The following is a 24,454-nucleotide window of genomic DNA, read 5'->3' as shown; positions in this document are numbered from 1 at the left end:
TTGATGTTTATTATATAAAATCCTATGGTGCTGTACAACCATAATAAAATACTCACAAAGAATGAAAGAATGATCTATTTGATGTTTGGAATTACCATGTAACTAAAGCTTATTTCTCTACATTTCTCTACATTCCTAACATTAATTATGTAGTTTCCTTCTATCTTAAACCCAGTACTTTGTATGTTTAACATATTCAAATTCTATGATTCCTTCAAAAATGATAAGAAATGTCTTCAATACCCTTTTCTGATTATCCCTATGAGAATACTTTTCTCTAAGACTCTAAATCACTTTGTACTTCTCTGGCACATTTATACTGTCTTATTTCATAATAATTTGTGTCTAAGTGGCCTCTCCCTTACTATATTATGAATTTCTAGAGAATGCAGGCAATTGCATATTCATATCCATATCTTCCAAAGAAATTAGCAAATTATCTTCCACAGAAGTGGAACTGGATAAATATTTATTGAATAAATGTTTATGTACAGAGTTTTTCTGGATGACAGGATTACCATCAAATATACTAAAATATAACAATGTCTTCCAAGATTAGAATGTTATGGAAAGACATTTATTCCTACACTAAATGATCTTAGACTGGTATATTTTTAAAGTCTTTGTTGTTAATTGTTGATTGCTCCAGGAAGATCATGCTGTGCTACAAGGTATAGTTGTTGCCGGCTAAGTTACCTTCAAATATGCAGGTAATTAAAATATTACATTTTTTGCAAAATTAAAATATAATAATGTATAATTAAAACACGGTATTACAGGGAAACTGCTTTTCTAGGAACCACTCAAAGAAAGTGCAAATCATATTAAAAGGGCATAGCACTGACATGCTTTATCTTCTAAAATTTAGGGCTAATCTGTGTAAGAATGGCTTTCTATCTTAGGTTTGATTTATTTAAACAACAGTTGTTAGGAAAAAGGAGGTATAACGTGCTGAATTTCTCAGTGCTATGAACATATTACTTATTCACTTAAAACTGGGTCAAGAAAAGCCTGTAATATTATTAGAAATACTCCAAAATGCCAAACGAGGCAGTGTTTTTTAACCATCTCCAAAGACAGTTAACATTACAACCTTGGATTTAGTTGGTTTCAAATGTTTTGTCAGTGCAAGGGAAATTTCCTAAGGTGTTTCAATTGAACATTTAAATAAAAGAAGATCAGGAATTAATTAACCTAAATAAATGTGCCCTGATTTGCCTTCTAATCTTTCTCAAAATATATTTCCTAATACATTTTCTTTAAAAAAAAAAAAAAAGGTGCTTATCTTCAAAATGAACAATAGAAAGTGGATCCTGAAATAGAGATCAGAACTGTGAATCATCACAAATAATTTATGACACTATTTAGAATAGTTGTACAAATTGTGGCAGTAATAATATAATTTGCAAAACCTATGGAGACAAAATTCATTTTAGTCAAGTTTGGCTCTGTGGAGAAGTGGGGAGGGAGGGAGCCAGGGGTGCTTCTGGCTTCTCAGAATCAGGATGAGAGTAGGATCAGCTAAGGACAGACACTTTCACAGGGACAAGATTGCCCCAAGTAACAGGGGCCAAGACCCAGTTGATTCATATGGTCCTATTTCTAGAGGCTGAGCACCCACATGAGGGCCTTGAACAGACCAGGAGAGCAGAGGAATTCCCACCCAAGTCATGTTTTAAAAAGGACATCTCTGAGGCACAAGTGGAGAGGAACACAACCTATATCATGCATATGTCTATTGGTGATGTTTTCTCAATGAAATACCACTGTCAGAAAGCATAAGCTTTGCTAGTAGGAAATATTACTACATAATAATAGCAATAACAATCACAATAAGACATGGAACTTAAAAGGGTGTTTTGTTTTTGAAAAGAACAAAGCATAAAAATACTTGAAAAGACGATAGACATAAAAAATGCCAGAGTCAAAACGTAAAGCAGGTGATGTCTTAGTATTCAAAGAGAAGAAAGAGGAGGAACTTGGGGAGGAGAAGGAGAAAAAGGAAGAAGAGAAAGAGAGGAAGAGAGAGATTTAAAAACTCAAATCAACAAAAATATAATGAAGAAATGGGTAGGGTTACTCTTATTTTAAAAGGAACCATTGTCTATTAATGCTAAGCTTCTCTACCTGACAAAATGTTCACATAGTTGTATTTAATTACAATTACTTATGAAGAGGAAAATAATAGCTTCTTATTGAATACTGCAATGTGTCATCTTGGGAGGCTATCTTGGAAAGTTCCTCACCATTTAAAGTCCTAGGACTGTCTCAGAGGAGATCCCATCACCTCATGGTGATTCCCATGCCCCACCTGGGGTGGCAGAGGAGCTATTCTCTTAAATCCTTTCCAAGGGGTCTAGGTTTTCTATTAGTAAATGTGTTTTACATGCACACTTTTCCTGCCTGCCTGCCATCTGCAATTTTCCAGAAAGCAAAGACCAGAAAATTATTTTCTCGGATTTTTCCTAAACAGCATTTAATATATTTTTCTACACAAAGACAGCACTCAGGAAAACGTTGGCCTGGTAGAACTGAAAGACACAGGGTTATATTAAAAAGGAAATGACAATCTCAATCCTCTGTAAAGGGACAGATAGTTAATATTTTAGACTTTGGAAGCTATATACAGCTCTGTCCCATATTCCTCTTTGGTTTTTTTTAAATTACAGTTTTATTAAAACTGTAAGAACCATTCTTAGCCCTTGGGTTGGAATTAACCATAGTTGGCCAACCCCTGCTCTGTAAGATAAGTGATTTGGGTTCATTGTTTAGGAGTTTTTCACTTAACTTCAGTAACGATGCACTTAACTAATGGGATAACTTTAAAATATTTAAATTAACTAAATATGTTAATGACCTATGACAATTTAGATCTCTCATAAGGGAATTTCTCATAAGTCCATTCTTAATATATATTCATTTTAAAATTCTATTTTAATATCAAAATACATTTAACTAAGTGGAGTAAAATGGCAGATTAAGCCTGTTTTTCTGAAAGTAGTTTTAATTACCAATTTTAAGGCCAGGGAGTGCCTAAAGGGAGTGGTCTTCTTTCAGCATCAGTCACTTCTGAATGAGAAAAATTTCAGATAAGAACTAACTTACGCTCCTCTCCTCAGCCTCCTCCTTCTCTCTTTTTCTCTGGCCTTCCTCGTTTCTTCATCCTCTGGTTCAGGTTCTGGGTCATCTTCATTGATAACATCTCTGGTCCGTTTCCTCTTTGGTCTCATGCTCTCTCTTCGAGGTAGTTTGTCTTCCTCCTCCTCTTCCTCTTCACCTAAACACAGCAGTTAATGCTTCAGTGAGCAGTATCAGAAATGTGCTCTCCCGCTACCAAATGTACTCTTACTTTTTAATTATCATTGTCACACATCTGAGACCATAATCCAGCAATTCTCCATATCAAGATAAGATGCACCATGCCATATATATTTCATAGCCTGCCATTTAATTACATTTATCTAGGGACTTCCCTGGTGGCGCAGTGGTTGAGAGTCCGCCTGTCAATGCAGGGGACACAGGTTCGAGCCCTGGTCTGGGAAGATCCTACATACCACAGAGCAACTAAGCCCTTGCACCACAACTACTGAGCCTGTGCTCTAGAGCCCACGAGCCACAACAACTGAGCCCGCATGCCACAACTACTGAAGCCCAGATGCCTAGAGCCCATGCTCTGCAACAAAGAGAAGCCACCGCAACGAGAAGCCTGCGCACCTCAGCGAAGAGTAGCCCCCACTCGCCGCAACTGGAGAAAGCCCGTAACGAAGACCCAACACAGCCAATAAATAAATAAATAAATTTAAAATAAATAAATACAGTTATCTAAATTCTCATTTCTTGTGGTTTATCTACTCATATGTCAGTGTCGATCCCCAAATTCTAATAATGCTTATAATTCCAGCCTTCATTTACTTGGGTAACTAGATGAGTTGGAGTTTAATATCACACCATGATCTCTCAGACCAAGTTTGTAGGTTACCAATTCAACACATAAGGGTTGAATGTTTAACCACTATGTGCTAATGCTACTTCTATCTCAGAACAAAGAATAAGAATGACAAGGAAATGCTACAAACCAGAATAATTTTGAAGAAATTAATGTATGCCTTGACATTCCTCCTAATCCAAATTATTCTCATTCTTTTTTTTTTTTTTTTTTACTTTTTTAAAAAAATTGAAATATAGTTGATTTACAATACTGTGTTAGTTTCAGGTATACAGCAAGTAATTCAATTATACATACATATATATATTTTTCAGATTATTTCCCTTTACAGGTTTTTACAAGATCTTGAATACAGTTCCCTGTGTTACACAGTAAGTCCTTGTTGCTTACCTATTTTATGTAAAATTATTCTCATTCTTGACTTCAAATATTTCTTCTTTTGCCTAAATATTTCTTCCTCTTTCTTAAATGAAATTGATAGTAAATACCTTTGATCATTTTATCTTTTTGATTAGAAATAGATATAAATAACTTGTAAATTTAATACAAAACTGAGAGAAATGACATTATTTTATTTTATTCATCAACTAACAATTAATGCCTCATATGTCCATAACTTCTTCGGAAGCTTCCAGGTAAAGAGTAGAGGGAGAATTCAGTTCCTTCCTTCACCATTTATGACATACATCCTACTTCACTTTCACTTTTGTTTTTTAACTTCTGATATTTAGAGTCAACTTCTGATGTTTATTACAAAAAAACAAATATTACTCATAATTATCACTATCTTCTTAAATAGAAGCTACTTAGGGAAAAATTTGTGCTTTAATGGAAAACTATGAATTGTCTGCACCATACCCTTCTGTGTTACCTGATTCTGATTCTATGGAAGCTATTTTGTAACTTTGTAAGTTATGGATAACTAGATAGCAATGCAAAATAGTTCTTGTCTATAGACAAGCAAGTGAACTCTGTTCAACGCAGAGACAACCTTCCACCACCGAAAAAGAAAAGAAAAAATCCCCAAAACAGTCATGCCTTATGTGCACAATCATTTCAATATTCCTGATCTATAAATATATCTGTTGTTTGAATTTTCCTTTTACTGGTAACTGCTATAAATGCCTCACCAGATTCCTCATTTATTAGTTAAATGTTTTCATTTTTACATATGTGTGTGTCATTATTTTATCTTTTAAAATCTTTTTGTTTTTTTGTTATCTTTTTAACATTACTTATCAAAATTTTTTTATTGGTATTTCAAATCTAAGATCTAAATATTACCATTATTACTAAAGTTTGACTAACAGGAGAGTAACTTTTCTAACCGGGTTTGGAAAACTGTATTTTGTCATCAAAATCAAGAATGAATTTCCATTTGTTAAATACTGTGGCAAATGTTGTATGTTATTTGAACCCCACTCTGGCATTCTGAAAATTTACCCAGCCTTTATTATTCATTTTAGTCACTAATTATAGAAAGAACAGAGCCTCATAGGAACTGAGAAACAATTTCACCCGCAAATAGCTCGAAAACTCTAGCAGCCACTTACTACCCTGCATTTTAGTATATTTCATATTAAGGCTAAACTATTAAGCTTGCAGAGTTTGACCATGGATGAAAAGTGTATTATTGTATTTATATTTTAGCACTTAGGACAAAAAGGCTATATTTAGTGCTTTAACTAGTTTCCAAATATTCAAATTCTTAAAAAAGGAATGTGTTACAGTTGCCTACTAAATGTGGATTTCCATACATTACCTTTTCGAATGGGCTTGGTTCAGTTTTGAAGGGTAGCAAAATATACCACGTCAAAAAGGCATTCTGGGGGCTTCCCTGGTGGTGCAGCGGTTGAGAATCTGCCTGCCAATGCAGGGGACACGGGTTCGAGCCCTGGTCTGGGAAGATCCCACATGCCGCGGAGCAACTGGGCCCGTGAGCCACAATTGCTGAGCCTGCGCGTCTGGAGTCTGTGCTCCGCAACAAGAGAGGCCGCGACAGTGAGCAGCCCGCGCACCGCGATGAAGAGTGGCCCCTACTTGCCGCAAGTAGAGAAAGCCCTCGCACAGAAACGAAGACCCAACGCAGCCACAAATAAATAAATAAATAAATAAATAAATAAATAAAATTAAAAAAAAAAAAAGCTAATGTTCCTTGTGATAAACATTAAAAAAAAAAAGGCATTCTGAATACACCACCCCAAAATATGCCACTTTGGTGTATTGACTATTTTGAGCTGTAGCACTTGAAAAACAGCAAATGCAGGAAGAGACTTTCTCTGAACTTCTCTTATCTGCTTAAAGACAGAGTCTCCAAAAGGAGCTCAACTGTCATATATCCCCTCCCCAGGAGTTTCATCCCCAAGGAAGATTGACTATTATCACACGAGAGGAGACTATAGGTCAACACCACATGCAGACACACTTTATCATAAACTATCCTACTTCCCATCTATTCTCCTAAAACTTATTTACTCTCCCCCAAGAGACCTACATGCCCCTCCCTCTTCCCTCTTTAGATGGTGTTCAAATCTAAATTTTAAGCCACCTCACAGTTACTCATTTTTCCTGGATATCTCCCATGTATACATGAGGTGTATGTGTTAATAAACTTCTGGTTTGTTTTGGGTTTTTTCTTGTTAAACTGTCTTATATTATAGGGGTATCAGCTAAGAACTCAGGAGGGTAGAGAAAAAATTACTTTTCCTCCCCGACAGTAGTCAAGTCATAGCATCTAGGATCTATGTGAGACTCTGGGCTGTTTTCATGTAAAATGGACCAAATTAATGAAAACAACTGTCATCATGAATATTCACTGGCTGTCATGTTGGGCTCAGGTTTTTAATTGACAGTGTTGATGTATTCTCTAATTGAACTCTTCTTGAGATGCTGCTCTTTCAGTTTTGGTAAACTCAAAACTTTTGCTCATATAATGATCTTTCTCTGTTCTAGTCCATGAGGGGTCTGCATGCCTGGAAAGGGGTCACAGTGCTTGAGCTGAACCTACTCAAAGTAAAAACAACAGAGCAGGGCTTCCCTGGTGGCGCAGTGGTTGAGAATCTGCCTGCCAATGCAGGGGACACGGGTTCGAGCCCTGGTCTGGGAAGATCCCACATGCCGCGGAGCAGCTGGGCCCGTGAGCCACAACTACTGAGCCTGCGCGTCTGGAGCCTCTGCTCCGCAACAAGAGAGGCCGCGATAATGAGAAGCCCGCGCACTGCGATGAAGAGTGGCCCCCATTTGCCACAACTAGAGAAAGCCCTCGCACAGAAACGAAGACCGAACACAGCCAAAAATAAAAATAATAAATAAAAAATATTTTAAAAAAAAACAAAAAACAAAACAAAACAAAAAAACAACAGAGCAATTCCAACAAAATACCCATGAATTCAGTACAAAAGAACAGGTTTTTTCATTTTTATTGAACCACCTGATCAGTTTAGTCAAAAAGGTCAATCTGTTATATTGTAATAGATTCAGCCTTAGAGAAAAGCTTTTAGGACAAAGATTTTCACGGGGGAAAATAGTAAAGAAATAAAAAAGCAAATTTCTTCTGAACTACCATCTACTTAATCATGAGTAAATTATAAATTGTGTGGAATGTGTGTGTGCCAATTGAATGGAATCTCGAGTAGAGATTCTGTTTGATGGAGTTGATCTCTTTTGTGAGACCATCGAAAGTCATCCACACATGCTCCTCTGCTTGCATATGGTAGCATATTCCCACAAGATAAGATGATGAATCCCCTGAATTCGCTGCTATTCCACAGGAAACATATCCCAAGTGGGGATATGTCCATCCCCACTTACTTGAACTTTCCTCAGTATCATCTTCTTTTTCCTCCACTTGGATTTGCACTGTCGAAGAAAGAAAAAATATAGCAATTCTTTAAATGATGGTACAATTGTTAATAACTGGTTTTTACTGTTATTATTTTCATTGTAAAGTTTTTTGTGCAGTTAATAAATTTTTTCAATAAACTTGTCAAAATAAGCATTGTTTATTAAAGATATACAGCTACAATATCTTATACAGTGCTGTGCAAGGACTTCTCTGCTTCATCATCTTCAACAATTTGCAAAACATATCAATCATAAACCTGTCAACTCAATTCAAAATAACTTCAACCAAAATAAATTCTGTACTGCAATAAGCAGACTTAGGGTGTGTTGGGTCATTTCATTCTATGGTAAAAGGAATTGTTGGCAAAGCTATATCCACATGCACAGTTTGTGCACTTGGTTATTATAAATAAATAAAGTTATTAAAATAGACAATATTTCATTATGACCAGGTACCCAGTGTCAAAGAATCTTTCAAAAATGCTTAAAACCTGATATTTCCTATTTCAATTATTTCTATAGGTATTATATGCAGACAGCTTAAATTTTCCCATATATGATTTACCTTGACTATGTGGAGACAGGTGATTCTACAGTTCTTTCCAAGACAAAGAACACTTCTTCTGTCTATTCCTCACCTCATCCTCAGCATCTTGTTTTTAGATTTGCTCCATTTTTATAAAGGCATATAAAGGTTTTATAAAATTTTAATGGTACAGTAAAATATAGGAAAATATATTAATTGGCAGATTTTTTCCCCTTGTCAACTACTGTCCATTCATCACAGGTTGAGTCAGCCAGAGACAAAGATCTGCAAATCGCCATGGTAAAAATTACAGTAGACTATTTCTTTAAACCATGAGTCTAGTAACTCATTTAAAATATTAATTTACATATTTTTATTTAAGGTGGATGGGCATAAGTCCAAAAAAGCAAAGATAACAAACGATGTTGCTGTGAACAGAGGAAACAACCTCTGGTTTTGTTTCTGCTCAGCACTGTCAAAAGTTATTATTCAGAACTTGACAGGCATATTGAAAAGGCAGCACATTCAGAGTTTAAATTCCATTCACAAAGAAGATTATTGTAAAAGCACTTTTTGCCTTTAAACAGCATCTGCGTAAAAATTTTTAGGATATGCACTCAACGTCAGCCATAGAATATGAAAATAAGTGTTCTTTTGTTCGGAGTGGACATATGCCTTCTGTCACCAGTTGTAAGTGGATCTGCACAGGACAAAGGTCTTTATGTCACTACTGAGAGTTCGCAATAGTGAAGGCAGACACTTCTCAGAAGATATTTTACATTCAACAATAGGCCATGGTCTTTATTTGCAATTAATGCTGCCACCAAGTTTCTTCAGCCAAAGAAGAATTCACTTAGGAAGACATCTTAATGATATAAGATTAGCCTTAGAGCAAGGTCTGATCAGCGTGCATAATATAGAAACAGCTGAGGACAAATAGCAAAGTCTGACACACAGCCTCTTTTGCACCATGCATAGCCAAAGAAAAAATTCACATAAAATGCTATAATGATTTGTAATAATCAACTCACTAGACATGATTAAATAAAGTTAAATAATGAAATGGAGGAAAATACTAAACAAACAGAAATACAAGCAAATCTTTAGGAAGGATCATATATTAAACAAAAGCAGCAGAATGAAATGTCCCAAGCCAAGGAGATGAGCAAGAAATCAATTTCCTCTGACAACCAGGGGAGAGAAAAAGCAGGGCTGGAGTCATAGGTCATCTTTTCAGGCACAGGAAGGATAGTTATAAATGGCCATTAAATAAAACCTAAAAATCCATAAGGGGAGATAGCCCTGTGGTTGCAAGTAAAGAAGAAAAAAGAGCTTTGGTTTCCGAGTGATGTAATGGAGAGTATTGCAGAAATAGCCCCTTCACTCCTCTTCAGGTGACCTTCCAACAGTGATACTCATCTGTGCATTATCATCTGCACATTTTCAGTAGGTGCCTTCTTTATTCAACAGCGTTCCATTTGTCTGGCAGCTGAGTCAGGGGCCATGGAACAGTTGTTTTTACAGTTACTGTGATCATAATTGGTTTATTATTGATTCAAACCCTCAGCAAAGGCATCATCAGCATCAAGAACTAAACAGCAGCACCCTGACCAGGAGACTGAAGACTCCATCAAGAGCCTCAGACCAAGCTTAATTTTAATGGAACACTATTTGGTCTGAAAAGCAACTGTCAGTGCTGATCTGCATCTCCTGCAACTCAAAGCGATGCTGAAGAACCAAGGTAAGAAGCCCCTCCCAGACAAAAGCCTGTGCAAAAGAATAACTCAGAACACTTAAATGGGAGTTACAGACTGTCTTTCCCTTCTCAGACAATTTTCGGCACGGCCTATTGCCATCCCTTCTCTCAGCAGTCCTTAGTAGCTTGCTCCCAGTCATATGACCCCCTCATGTTCTGGATGCTTCCCAAAGCCTATTGATTATGTACTTTAAAAATAACCTCTCTCCTGGGGAGTGATGGGAGGACAGTGAAGCGGGGGGAGTGGTTTCCTGTCTAAATGTTGAAGGCAACAAGCAAAACTGCACTGAAGTACGCTTATTTAAGACAGGAATATGCAATAGGAGCAGATGAACTCCTAGGCAACCCAGATCCTCATTTCATGCAAATAGACACAGTAATTAAAAACAGTAAAAGGAAACAACAGCAAAATGTCACATTTCAGAGGCATTGGAATCGTTCAGAAAAGTGGATGTTGTTCCAGGCTTTCTTTTTCAATCTATAGTCCTGAAAGTATTTTATGGTTCTTCAGTATCAGAGTGGCCCAGTGGCAGGAAGAGTTTAATGATATTGCCTGTTCCTCTAGTTTTTGAAGGGATTATTGTAGCACCAGGTCATTACTTTGGAAACTGAAAATTCATTTATTCAATTAGCATTTATTGTGCATTTACAAGGGTCTACAGAGCAAAGTGCTCTGGAGTAGGAGTTTGTAAACTGTAGAAGGAAATAACCGTCCTTAAGGAGTCTCGCTATTTGATGCAAAAGAATGACTTTATAACTCATACCTAAACTCAAGTTTACTTGGGTTATACCAGCAATGTACTAATTATGTTTATTAGCAGCGTACTAGTGTGTTTCTTTTTAGGGTTCCTTTGTGTGTGAGGAAATGTCAACATCATCTCCTCGCATATAAAATGGGGTACATTTCCAGGGAATGTAGCCAATATTTTATAATAACTATAAATGGAGTATAACCTTTTAAAAAATGGAAAAATGAAAAATGATGTGAAAATTTTTATACAATAAGGGGAAGTAAACTAACGTTGATATTTTAAAAAAGGCACTGCCATTATCAAAACTGTGCATATACACACACTTTCATGTTCTCTTGTGAAATGGTAGAAACTGCTCATTAATTAAATTTGAATTGTATTACCTAAGAAAAAATAAATAAAAAATAAATGAGGTACCTTTCACCTCAGAATAAACTGCCCTGAGACAGATATTAATCTATGCCATAACAAGCACATTTCCAAATCTTAGCTGAAGAACCCATGTCATCAGTATGTGGTATAATGTGGAATATGGGAGGAAGAGAAGAATCAAGGACAATCCCAAGGTTTTTGGCCTGGGCAGCAGCGGGTGGGGTTTCAAGAAAAGGAGATAGGAGGCTCTAGGGAGAATAGCTTAGGTAGGAACAGTTGAAGTTCAGGAGTTTAATTTGAATAGATGGAGTCACCAAACCATATTGAAGTATCATTTCCCCTGTAGAGAATGGCACAGCACTGGGCTTCCATTCATTTATGAAAACACTATTATTGGTGGGTGTTAAGTAAGGAACACAAGCCACTCTCTGTGAAAGTGAACAAAAATGATGGAATGTGATTCTTCTTCCTCTCAAATATCTACCCAGGACATAAAATCTGATTCAGTTTAAATCAGCAGCTCCTTTTATTTTTGCTACTTTTAGGTCAGATAAGAAGATATTCATGACATTTGTTTATAACAATCCCAAGTCCTTCAAATGACGGAATTGAGCATGATATTTTGGAAGCCAATGAGTAAAAAGAATAATTATTTAGCTCTTATATCAATCAAATACCTTAATGAACCTGTAAACTATAAGACATTTAAAAAATCCTCAGGAGTGGAAATAACAGAATGAGATCATTACACTTAAATATAAACAAGGTATCTGGGGGAAGGGTTTAATGTGACAGACCTAGGCTGATATTCTTTCTGCAGGTGCCAGCACCTTTCCTTAATACCATTAAAAACCTTAAAACCATAAGGTCTTCCTTAAGACCATTAAAAAAAACCATGGGGCACATATGTTCAAGAACACTCTGATGGAAACTTGTATAAAAAATGCCAAAAGGCTGGTCATATTTTCAAACATTATGATACTTTGGAGATACTAAATAGTTATTTTAAATCACTGTGGTTATAAAATTACAAAAAAGAATAATAATTTTTGTTTTTGGTAAGACTCACCAAAGAAGGAGACAGGGCAGGCAAAAAAAAAAAATAGTAGCTGTCATTCTCTAATGTTTTTCCTTTTAGATAATATTTATTTTTGAGGTTCTTTGGTCCTTAAGAAGCAGAGAATAAATAGCTGCTGATGCCTGCTTTATTAAAAACACAATATAACATATTGTAGTTGCATTGAGGAATACAGGAAGAGAATGAAGTCTGTGGAGAAACACGTTTTACTACGAGGTTCCAGAGAGACTAACAAAAAGAAAAATAGAAAATTCACTCAAAATAAAGATTCCCCTTCTATCCTTTCACAATGAAAATAAATTTTTTTCATACACATAAGAAGAGGGGAAGGGGATGCACACCGAATAGTGTGGCACTTTTTCCTTCTGTTTTTATGGTACACGAAATTAAAATTAAACAGGCTGAATGAAATGGGTAGCTGGTATGTTTCCAAATTCTACCACCCCTGAGCCACAAGAGCAAATATGAAATGATGAAGCATAGTCCTTCAAATGGTAAATTATATACAGGAGTATTTGTGAGAAACTGCAATTAGATATTTCTTGACGCCACTGGTCTACAGAAAGAACAAAAACAACTCTTATTCTATGTGGTTTGGAGGGCTGACTTTTTTTAAACTACACATATTCAGTAAATAAATAGCTATTTACAAGGGCATTTAGAGCTCTCTGTGGTTACAAAAAAGTAAGTGGTGAGTCTTTCTTTGCATTCAGATTATTTTGGGGGAAAGGACATTTCTTATTTAACCCTGTTGTCTTAATATATATTCAGAGTGTGTGCTCTCACATTGCAATTACCGCCATAAAGGGCAACCACTGTAAATAAGTGTGCTGAAATGAAAATACGTTCCCTTGTGTGAGTTTTTGTGGCTACTAACCCGATGAAAATAGTGTGCTATAAACCCTTGGCGGCTATGCTTATACATCCTTGGATTGCTTAGAACCAAAAGGAATCTTTCTGTCCCCCGCAGCATTTCTGTAATATTCCCAATCATGAAGAAGAAGGGTTGTCAGGATTCACGGGTAAACAAACTAAACAAAACAAACAAAAAACACAAGAACTGTGAAACAACTGAAAGCAGACAATTGTCCTCAGAGCATAAAGAAGCTTGAAGCAAGGCTGGCCGAACTCTGTACAGTCTTTACACATCCTTCTTAACACCAGCTTTTGTTCACAGAGAAGATGCTAATTACTTCTCATTAGCATACATTAGCAAATGTTAATGAGTGTCTTCTAAAGAACAAAAGGCAGTGGGGGCAGAGTCAGGATGAAGGCTGATTGGTGAGAGAAGTGCTGCAACAGAAGACAGAGGCAGAAAAAAATGAGAGCAGCTTAGAACTTGGATTTGTTTTCTGAAATTTAGAACTCGTCTCTCTGACAAAATATTAATAGGAGTAAAGATGAAATAATTTTTTCTTAAAAAAAAAGAAAAAGCAAGTCATTGACTAGAAAGAATCATTCTTTTTTCTGTTCTTTAGCTGCTTAGGAACAATGACACTTTATAGGATTTGCTACTGACTAGGGATATTAGCTAACATTGTCTTCAGTTAATGAAAAGGAATTCTGAATTCTAGACGTCCTCGGGAGTTTATAAGCACTGTGACCACCTATCCACCCATGCCAATTTTTTCCTCACAGGCTCAATTTATAATATTCAATAAGACAAAACCCTTAAGTAGTTTGTATGTACTCTGTCATTTTATTGAAATAGCTCACATAAAATGTGGTATATGTGTTGATTTATATCCTATGGGCAGCTGGTTAACATCTGAGTACTCTAGTTAGTAATCCACAATGGTAGGATGGAGATTTAACATCTGAAAGATTAGTCAGAAGCACTTCAGCTATCTTTATCTCATATTAACACTAGATGGTTTGTTAATTGGAGTAATGCTTTTTACAAGTGAATCTCATGAAATTAAATGTGCGTGTGAGAGAGAGCGAACCTATTGGTTTGTTTCTCTGAAGAATCCTAATACAAAGAGTATCTGCCTTCAGGATCATCTTGATGAAAGTAGACAAATACTAGAAACAATAACACAAGATATAGTGGCAAGTTCCATCACAGAAATACAAGCAAAAGATCTATTAGAGTTCATAAGAGAATGAGATTATGCTCATTAGGGAATTTTGGAATATTCGCTTTTTGTCACATTTCTTCAAATATTTCTGGAAATAGGCAGGAGACTAATCAATATAAATAAACATGTTTCACTACTTGATTCCATTTGGATTAATTCCAATTCCTTCAAGATCATGGTCATAAAGAACAAAGTTTAGGGAATTCCCTGGTGGTCCAGTGGTTAAGACTTGGACTTTCACTGCTGTGGACCCGGGTTCAATCCCTGGTTGGAGAACTAAGACCTCACAAGCTGCGCAGTGTGGCCCAAAAAAAAGAACAAAGTTTATTTCCATGACTGGCCTAGTACTGAAAAAATATGGCCTAGTCCTAAAAAAGGACTTTTGTTCATTTGGGTTCCTAAGACTATTGCATTCATATCCTAGAACTAGAAAAGACAACTCAGAACTTTCAAGTTGGCAGCTGGCTCTAGCAGAAAGAGCCTGAGTTTTTAACTCAGACAAAATCATATTTGAGTTTTGGCTCTGCCACAATTTTATGCCATAACTTTGGATAATTTATTTAAATTCTCTATGCCTTAGAGAAAGGAAGGAATAATAACCATTATACAAGGAGAACTAAATGTAATAACAAATGCATGCATTGTACATAATATAGTGCCTGGCACATAGCAAAGGTTTTAATAATCGACAAGGATTGTTCAAATGCTTTAACACATACTTTAACACAAAATTTTGACATCTTTCACCTAAAATTCTAGTAAGACAGAAAGACACATCTACTTTGACTGTTACCTTGATATTTTGCAGTCTGCAAGTAGGAAAATTGCCACAGTATTCAGTCTGAGATTATGTTAAACACTAATCACCAAAAGATAAAGACAAGGAATAAAATATTACCCTAAACTCTGTTTCTTGATACTCTTAGCTACCCCTCACCATGCCTGTTTATGATGCCAACCAGCGTTGAAAGTCATGCTGCCTAAGCCAATAGGCAACCTCACTAGGCAACTTTTGATTGCAGCGATTGAAGAAGCACTTGTAACACAGGTTTAAGTTGAACAAAAAGCAACTGGCATCCAGAAGACAAATTATTATGACTGTGTGGCAACAGAAAAATAGAGGTGTAGGGTGGGGAGTACTTAAGACAGTACCTGACAGTCTGCCAAGTCCACTAAAAGTTGGGATCTTGTCCCTGTTAATATATCAGTATCCTGATTATAAGTGATTTTTTTGTTTTCAGTTAAAGGTAATCAATTTTATCTTGATTAAATGCCAGAAGGTTGGGAGGACAATTGTAACCATTATGTCCCACAGGGAAGGGCAATAGTTAAACGTTAAGATCTAAACCTAGTTCTATGACAGCCAGGTGGGAGGTAGGAAAGAAAGTTGATGCTGATGAAGAGGAGACCCCTTTAAAAGAGCAACAAATAAATTCAGGTGCTCATTATATTTTTAACTCCCCATTATCCCTTCCTTTTCTTTCCGTGAGATGGACTTACTTTGGTTATTGAGACAAGCCACATCCTAAATCCAGAAAGCAGGACCTGACTACATGAGGCTCAGTTTCCTAATCCAATATAGTACATTCTTCAGGCAGTTGAAGGTAGGACTAAAGCTCTAGTGGTAACGTCAGAAGCTATTTGGCCTACGTAACGTAATCAAGTATTCCCCAAGAAACTAGTTCCTAGGTCTTACTGAGCCAGAATAGACTTTCAGCTCTTGGCTCTTGAAGGTGATCTTATCACTCAGACATTCATCAGAACTGTTCAGTTCCACATCCTGTCTCATGTGTCATGAGATGTCACTGTGAATGCATGTGTGTGTATGTGTTTTTGTGTGTGTGGAAGAGAGGGAGAGAGAGAGACAGAGAGAAAGAGAATTTTAAAAGACTTAAGGAAAATTTCAGAATCCTGGATTTCTCTTCACAGCCTCTGCATTATTCTCAACCATCTACTTACAGTAAGTTAGTTCCAAGCAACAAATTGTGCCAACTGCCTGTGCTTGGTAAACTTGATTGCCCACCTTGAAGCCCAATTATCTTCAATAGCCTGATGGCTAGAAATGAGATTAGCTTATTTTTTATTCATCAGCTCAGCCTGGCAGCATTGAGAGTATGTTTTAATGGATTCCATGGTCAAAGGCCATCAGTTTTCTTCTTCACTCTGTGACACTGAGTTATGCCACTGTCTCCAAACCTCTTCTCCTGTCTCCCAATTCCTGGAGGATTTGTAGCAGGGAGAGGCCTAGGCAGTGCTTTCTAAAACTTTAGTGTGCATCAGAAATCACCTGGAGAGCTTATGAAAACACAGGTTCCTGGGCCTCATCCACAAAGATTCTGATTCAGTAGGTGGCCCCAATAATTGGCTTTTCTAAAAAGCTTCCAGGTGATGTTAATCATATTGCTAGTTTTCAAACCATGCTTTGGGAACCACTACTTTGAGGCATCCTGAGGGAATGAGGAAAGTTAATACGCGCCTGCCATCTTCTTTTAGGAACCATAACTCTCATGACCTAGAAACTTTCTTTTTTTGATTGTCCACCATTATGCCAATACACTGTCTTAATTACTATAGCTTCATAATGAACCATGAGGGCAAATATGTCTTCCAAGTTTCTTCTTCTTTTACAAAGATGTTTAGCCTCTTCTAGGTTCTTTGCATTTCTATATACATTTTAGAATCAGCTTGTCTATTTATGCAAAAAAATTGTAAAAGCCAACTAAGATATTGATTGGAATTGTGTTGAATCTACAGATCAGTTTGGGGAGAATTGATAACAATATTGAATCTTCAATCCACAAATGAGTATATCCATTTATTTAGATCCTCTTTAATTCCTTTCAGCAATGTTTTGTAATTTTCAGTGTTCAGGTCTTGCACCACTTTGATCAGATTTGTTTCTAAGCACTTTGTAATTTTTTTCTGATTGTAAATGATATTTGTAAAATTTCAGTTTCTGATTGTTGTTTTTATACATTGGTCTGTGGTTTTCTTAGAATGTCTGTCTGATTCCTTGAATATTTGAAAGAATTCTCCAGGGAAGCAATTAGAACTTGATATATTCTTGTGGGGCAGTTTTAAACAATAAATTCAATTTCTATTCAGGTTATCTATTTCTTCTTGAGTGAGCTTTAGTAGGCTATCATACAAGTAATTTGTACAATTTACTTAAGTTGTCAAATTTATTGTCATGCGTTGTTCATAATATTGCCTTATTATTCTTCATTATCTATAGAATTTGTAGTGATATCTCCTCCCTCATTTCTGTCTTCTGTTACTAGGTGAATAACTGTTTAATTAAAATTATTTCCTCTTGATAAATTCCTGATTAGTCTGGCCAGTGGTTTATCAATTTTATTGATCTTCTCAAAGAACAAGTTTTTGGTGTCATTTTCTCTATTGTTTTTGTTTTCTACTGATTTCAGCTTTAGCCCTTATTACCTACTTTCTTCTGCTTATTTTGAGTTTTATTTACTCTTCTTTTCTTTTTGGTTTCTTAAAGTAGAAACTAGGATTACTGATTTGGGACCTTTCCTTTTTTCTAATCTAGGTGTATAATACTACAAATTTTCTTTTAAATACTGTTTTAGCTGCTTCTCAAAAATTTTGAAATGCTATGTGTTTATTTTAATTCAGTTCAAAACACTTTCTAATTTCTCTTCTGATTTATTATTTGACCCAAGGATTATTTAGAAGTGTGATATTTACTTTCCAAATTTAGGGGGATTTTCCAGGTATCTTTTACTATTGATTTCTAATTTAATTTCACTATAGTCAGAGAATATACTCTGTATAATCTGAATCTCTTCAAACATATTGAGATTTATTTTATGACCTAGAATATGGCATATCTTGCTAGATGTTTTATACGCCTTTGAAAAGAGTGTGTATTCTGTTTTTCTTAGGTGGAGTTATATAAATTTCAATTAGTTCAACATGGTTGATAGTGTTGTGGAGGTCTTCTATATGCTTATTAATTTTTTTGCTTGTTCTATCAATTATTACAAAAAAGGGTGCTGAAATCTGACTATAATAATGAATTTGCCTATTTTTCCTTGCAGTTCTATCAGTATTTGCTTTATGTATCTTGAAGTTCTGTTATTAGGTATATAAATGTTTAAATTTGTCATTTCCTCTTGATAAATTTACCCCTATCTGTATGAAATGGCATTCTTTATTCCTGGTAATATTCTTTGTTCTGAAATAGAACTCAACCAATATTAACATGGTCACTCCAGCTTTCTTTTGATTAGTTTCATATGACTTTTTTTTTTCCATCCTTTTTACTGTTAACCTATTTGTATCTTTATACTGAAAGTGAGTTTCTCATAGACAACATATAGTTGAATCTTGATTTTTGAATCTAATCTGACAGTTTCTAACTGGTAATTTGGGTATTTAGACCATTTACATTTAATGTGCACATCTACATAATTGGGCTTAAATCTATCCTCTTGCTATTTAATTTTTGTTTGTCCCATCTCTTTGTTTTTGCTTTCCTCTTTTCAGCCTTCTTTTGGATGAACTGACTTTCCCAATGATTCTACTTTACTGTCTCTTTGGCTTACTATCTATACTCTTTCTGATGCTATATTAAGTGGTTGATTTAGGGTAAAGTGGTACTTAATAATAGTCTATCTTCAAGTGATATACCATTTCATGTATAGTGTAAAACCTTACACCAGTATGTTTCCATTTCTTCCCTTCCAGACTTTGTGCTACTATTGTCATACATATTTTCAAGTTCACTAATCTTTTCTTTTGCAATATCTAATCTGATGTTAATCCCACGCAGCATATGCTTCATCTCAGACACTGTAGTTTTTAATTTTTTTTTTTTTTTACTTATTTATTTATGGTTGTGTTGGGTCTTCGTTTCTGTGCGAGGGCTTTCTCTAGTTGTGGCAAGCGGGGGCCACTCTTCATCGCGGTGCGCGGGCCTCTCACTATCGCGGCCTCTCTTGTTGCGGAGCACAGGCTCCAGACGCGCAGGCTCAGTAGTTGTGGCTCACGGGCCCAGTTGCTGCGCGGCATGTGGGATCCTCCCAGACCAGGGCTCGAACCCGTGTCCCCTGCATTAGCAGGCAGATTCTCAACCACTGCGCCACCAGGGAAGCCCGACACTGTAGTTTTTATCTGTAGAAGTTTAATTTTATCTTTTTAATTTCATCTATGCTGCTACTTAATTTTCCCATTAGCCTCTTGAATGTGGGTAACATAGTTATAATAACTGTTTGTCTACTAATTATATCATCTGTGTCATTTATGGGGCAATTATGTTTATTTTTCTTATAATTATGTGTATTTTTATGCTTCTTTGTATTCATGATAATATTTGATTACATAATAGATATTATAAAATTTTCCTTATTGGGGTGTTAAATATTTTTATATTCCTATAAATATTCTTCAGTTTTGTTCTGGTATGCATTTAAGTTATTTCAAAACAGTTTTATCCTTTAGAGTCTCACTTTTAAGCTGTTAGGTGGGACTAGAACAACATTTGGTCTAGGGCTAATTTTTCCCTATTGCTGAGGAAAAACGTTTCTGAGTACTCTACCTGGTATCGCATGAATTCTGAGGTTTTAATATTCTTGCTGGTGGAAAGAGGAACTATTCCCAGACCTGTGCAGGCTCTAGTGATTGCTCCCTCTAATCCTTTTGGGGGTTCTTTCCCCAACCACTTGCATGCATGGATCATTATTCAGTTGAAGAGTCAGTAGGAACAGTGCAGATCTCCAGAACTCTCTCTCTCTCTTTCTGTCCAGATTTCTCTTCTCTGGGAGTCTTCCCTGTGAATTTTAGCTGCCTTAGTCTCCCTGGGCTCTTAGCTGTATCTCCTCAACTCAGAGAGCTCATTAGTCTCTGTTTATATTCCCACCTCCCTGCACCGTGGCCAGGAGACTCTCTCTAAACAGTCAGCTGGGGCAATCATGAGTTCACCTCATTTGTTTTCCACCTCTTAGAGGTCTCTATCCTTTGTTGTCTGAGGTGAAATGTCTTGAAAACTGTTGTTTCATATATTTTGTCCATTTTTTGTTTCAGAAAGGAGAGTAAATTCAGTATCTGTACTCCATCTTGACCAAATGAGAAATCTATTCATGCTAAATGTTCTAGAATTCTGTAAGTTGATTTCTTTTCTTCCAGTCACATGGGGGGAAAAAAACAAAAAAACGAAAAAGCAAAAACAGAAAAACATGAGTCAAGAGCCTTGGCTGCCTCCCATGTCTTTCTTTTTTGTTTCATATTCAATCACCTCAAGTTGATTCCATATGGAATTACCAGTTTTGAATGGTCACATAAATTAACTATGCATCTGTTAACTAGAAATAATATTTATAAGTATTTTAATGACATTCAGAAATGTTTATGACATATCATGTAAAAAGATTATAAAAATTCAGTATATTACAGAATATAAGTGATCTGAAATAAATGCCTTATGCAAAAAGGGGGTGGAGGCTGAGATGAAATATGCCAAAATGTTAGCAGCCATATCTGGATGATGAGATTGTGAGAAGTCAGTTTCTTCTTCTTTAGACATTTTCTGTATTTCCAAATTATTAAGGTAAATGAATACTTACCATATTTACTTTTAAAAATACTTTAAAAAGCAAAGCTGTGTTCTGTTTTTTATTTTTTTTTATTTTAAGACTGAGATTTAGGGAGACAAAAAAATGGGGGAAATTTTTGGAAAAAAAAAGCTACATAAAGTAAGAGGTTACTGCTTCACTATGTCTCCTAGACTCTCATGCACACTCTTACTTGCTTGACCCTTGCAGTTATAAAACATACCCCTGTGTCCCTGTAAAGAAGGCCTAGATTATAAAACATCATGAAAAAACAGGAATAAAGCAGCCAGAACTTAGCCAACAATGTTAGGAGGAAAGAGTCAACTCATAAAATGTTTAGTGCTTTCTTCAGTAGTGGCTAAAATGTTCCACCTTGCAATGGAGCTCAGAAAAATGTCTCTGAGACATTCTGGAAGTTTAAGGAGAAGTAATGAGAGAGAGTTTCAGTTAATTAACTCTACTTTCCTTTGGTTACCAAATTAAGAGACCTCAGCTTACTATTTCATTCTTAAGTCAGGTACCTGCCATCATCCTCACTTTACAGAGAAGAGAACAGTAGTGAAATGTCCAGATAATTCATCCATTAATTCACTCAATGAAAAAGAATACAACAACTGTCTATGGAGACAAAGTACTAGGAAGGACTTTGTAGCTTAGCTGAAGGAACTGTCTCATTCTTAGAATCAGGCAGACCTGAGTTCAAAACCTAGCTCTGCCACTTCAAAAAGCATGACCACAGGCCACATCAGCTTTCATTTCAACAAATTGTAAAAACAAATAATTTCATAGTAGTGTTGTGATAATTAAATAAGTAAAATGTATGTGGCAGTGTCTGGTATACAGAAGACACTCAACTCTATATTAATCTAATGAAATCTGGGGAATCATAAAGTAAATAAGATATTTTTCTTTCATTTCAGGAAGTGCAGTCTAGCTAGAAGACAGGCTATGCACAAATAAAATAGTTGGTGTAAGGTGGAATGTAAGTAAGTACCCTGATACTTAATGTCAAAAATAGGAGCTAAGAAAGAGGAAACATCCCAGGGAACTGAAGTGGTCAGAGCAAGGTACATAAAAGAGGTAGACTCACACTGAGTCTCCAGATGTAAAGAGATGGGAAATCACTCCCATCCTAACAAGAAAAAGCTTAACAAACTGAAAATCAACAACTCTTCTAAGATCTGTCAGAGAATCGAGGTCACAGGGCAAACTGTTGCTCCCCCCAAATTAGAGACAGAGACAGGCAAATACAGAGAACTGCAACTTACCAGAGCAAAACCCTACAAGCAGAAACCCCTGTGGGAACTGTTAACTGGGTAGAAAATTCTACACGTAATTGACAAATTGGTGAAGGCTCCCTGTGAACAATTCTGAGAGTTAAACTGAATCTCTAAAAAAGAATTAGAATTGGTAGAGAGGAAGTTACAGCCCCAGTGAAGTAAACAGAGGATGGGGGATGGAATTTATAACAATAGGTGCTGTTACCTGTAAAAAATGAATAAATAGAAACCTCAGTTAAATAGAGTTGGGAGACCAGAAGGGGGAGCTCTCACACCCTGTGACCAAAACAGAGCACAACAGGAAGAAGACAGATTCCTTTCCTAGCACAGACTCAGCCAGTGAAAAGCCATGGACTCTTGGCTTACTAAAGCCCTTTCAATTTCCTTTCCTATTTTGTTTTTAATAATTTTTATTGGAGCATAGTTGATTTATAATGTTGTGTTAGTTTCAGGTACACAGCAAAGTGAATCAGTTATACATATACATATATCCACTCTTTTTTAGATTCTTTTCCCATATAGGTCATTACAGAGTATTGTGTAGAGTTCCCTGTGCTATACAGTAGATCCTTATTAGTTATCTATTATATATACAGTAGTGTACATATCTCAATCCCAATCTCCCAGTTTATCCCTCCCTCCTCTCCTCTCTAAAAAAGCATTCTCCTTCCCTTCCATGCAGGGACTTGTACATGGCTCACCATGGTTGCATACCCCTAATTGCAATTCTCTGCTGATCCCCAATAAACCCATCTTTCCTGGAGAAATATCTGGCAGTCTGTTTCAACTCAACATACCTGACTATATTACTGCTAAGCAATTGAAAAATCACAGGGATTAAAAATGTCCAGCGTCCACAGAGAAACCCAGTGGTGGTTGTGTTATTGTCCCAATTTTTAAACAGATTAAGTGGGTAAGTCCATTTATATATAGTGGGTTGTATATATGCTTGCCTTTATTCCCAGGATGTAACTACACATGGTAGTGAAGAAATTTTAAAAGGTATAACCCACAAGACAAAGGGAAAGAAAGAATATCAGCAGATGAGCGATCTCTACAACATTTCGAAAATGAGAAAACAGAGAAGTCTGGTGTATCCACGCAAAGGAGTGCAGTGCATGTGCATTTTTATAGTGAATGTGCAGCAACTAACAGGAAGAAAGCTGACTTACACTGCAGAATCCAAGGGATTAGACCTCAGAGGCTGGAGGAAGAACATAGCGTAGAAAAGTGCCCTAACTTGAAAGTCAACATGGGAAATTTTCTTTGCCATGCCACCTCACTGAGGTTGCAAGAGCAACTAGACAGATGGAGAAATCAAAAACTGCCAGGTATCACTAGTTCTCCTACCCTGCTTTAGTTTTCTTCATAGCACTGTAGCACCTGACATTATGTTATCTAGCTATTTGCTAACTGAGCCACTGTTCATTTTCTCCACAAGCAGTAAGCTCCAGGAAGGCAGGACCAACCTTTGTTGGTCTTCTTCAACTCTTTCTCCTTGGTGCCTGGCAAATTGTAGCACTCAGTAAATATTTGTAGCATGAACGAGTGAGTGAATAAATGAATGAATGAACCAATCCACCAATGAACAATAGGGATATAACACAGTAACTTCCTTCCAGTCTCAGACTTACCACATTTCCCCCTGAGTCTTGTTTGGGGCCTTTCCTATACCCTTCCAAGAGGAAGAAAGATCATGAGCCAAGTCTCAGGAAGGAGGAGACACTGGCCATGGAGGGAAGAGAGAAGAGCTCTGCCCAAATAGATCAGGACTGCTTCTTTAGGGCTCTTCCCTAACTTCCTTAGAAAAGATCCTGTGTTTTCCTTAACTCTATCTCTCGTGCCTCTCAATATCAAAGCACTTTTTAAAGTAGCTATTGTAAATTTTTCCTCTCTAAATTTTTGATATTTTAATTTCCTGTCTTCTCACTACAGCATTTGTGCAGTCCAGCAGCTCTGCTCCTCATATAACCCCAGCCTCTGCCATGCAAGGGAAATGTAACTTCAGGGGGATGGAGAGGAACCACGGCAGGGAACTGCAGGCTGTGTTCCCACTTCTGCACACCATTATACAGACCATTCCATTCCTCTTCACAGAGAAAGCAAATGTCTCTTTCTCATGAGTGGGACAATTTTCTCTCCTAGTGGTCAGTGCTGATAGCTCACAAACATCTAGCACCCTCACCTACAGCTACACATAGACAAGGAGAAGTTTAGAGGTGAACAGATTTTTTTAGATGAACCAAAT

General features: G+C 36.4%; 1 protein-coding gene across 16 annotated transcripts in view; it reads right to left on the bottom strand.

Annotated features, from left to right (window-relative positions):
* Positions 1-24,454, bottom strand: part of TMC1 (transmembrane channel like 1) — a 395,885-nt gene that overhangs the window by 104,669 nt on the left and 266,762 nt on the right. For all 16 annotated transcript variants that reach the window (XR_009503683.1, XM_059924903.1, XM_059924912.1 and 13 more), the window contains 2 exons: positions 7,757-7,804; positions 3,106-3,277 (listed from right to left, as the gene is read on the bottom strand). Coding sequence is in view for 15 of the 16 variants with exons in the window: in XM_059924903.1 (XP_059780886.1) it covers positions 3,106-3,277; positions 7,757-7,804 (220 nt within the window). In the remaining variant the exon portion in view is untranslated. The remainder of the gene's footprint in view (positions 1-3,105; positions 3,278-7,756; positions 7,805-24,454) is intronic.

The sequence above is a fragment of the Balaenoptera ricei genome, chromosome 6 (genome assembly GCF_028023285.1).
Source record: "Balaenoptera ricei isolate mBalRic1 chromosome 6, mBalRic1.hap2, whole genome shotgun sequence".
Taxonomy (NCBI): Eukaryota; Metazoa; Chordata; class Mammalia; order Artiodactyla; family Balaenopteridae; genus Balaenoptera; species Balaenoptera ricei.
Note: the sequence above shows the minus strand (reverse complement) of the source record. Positions and strands in the feature narration are given on the sequence as shown.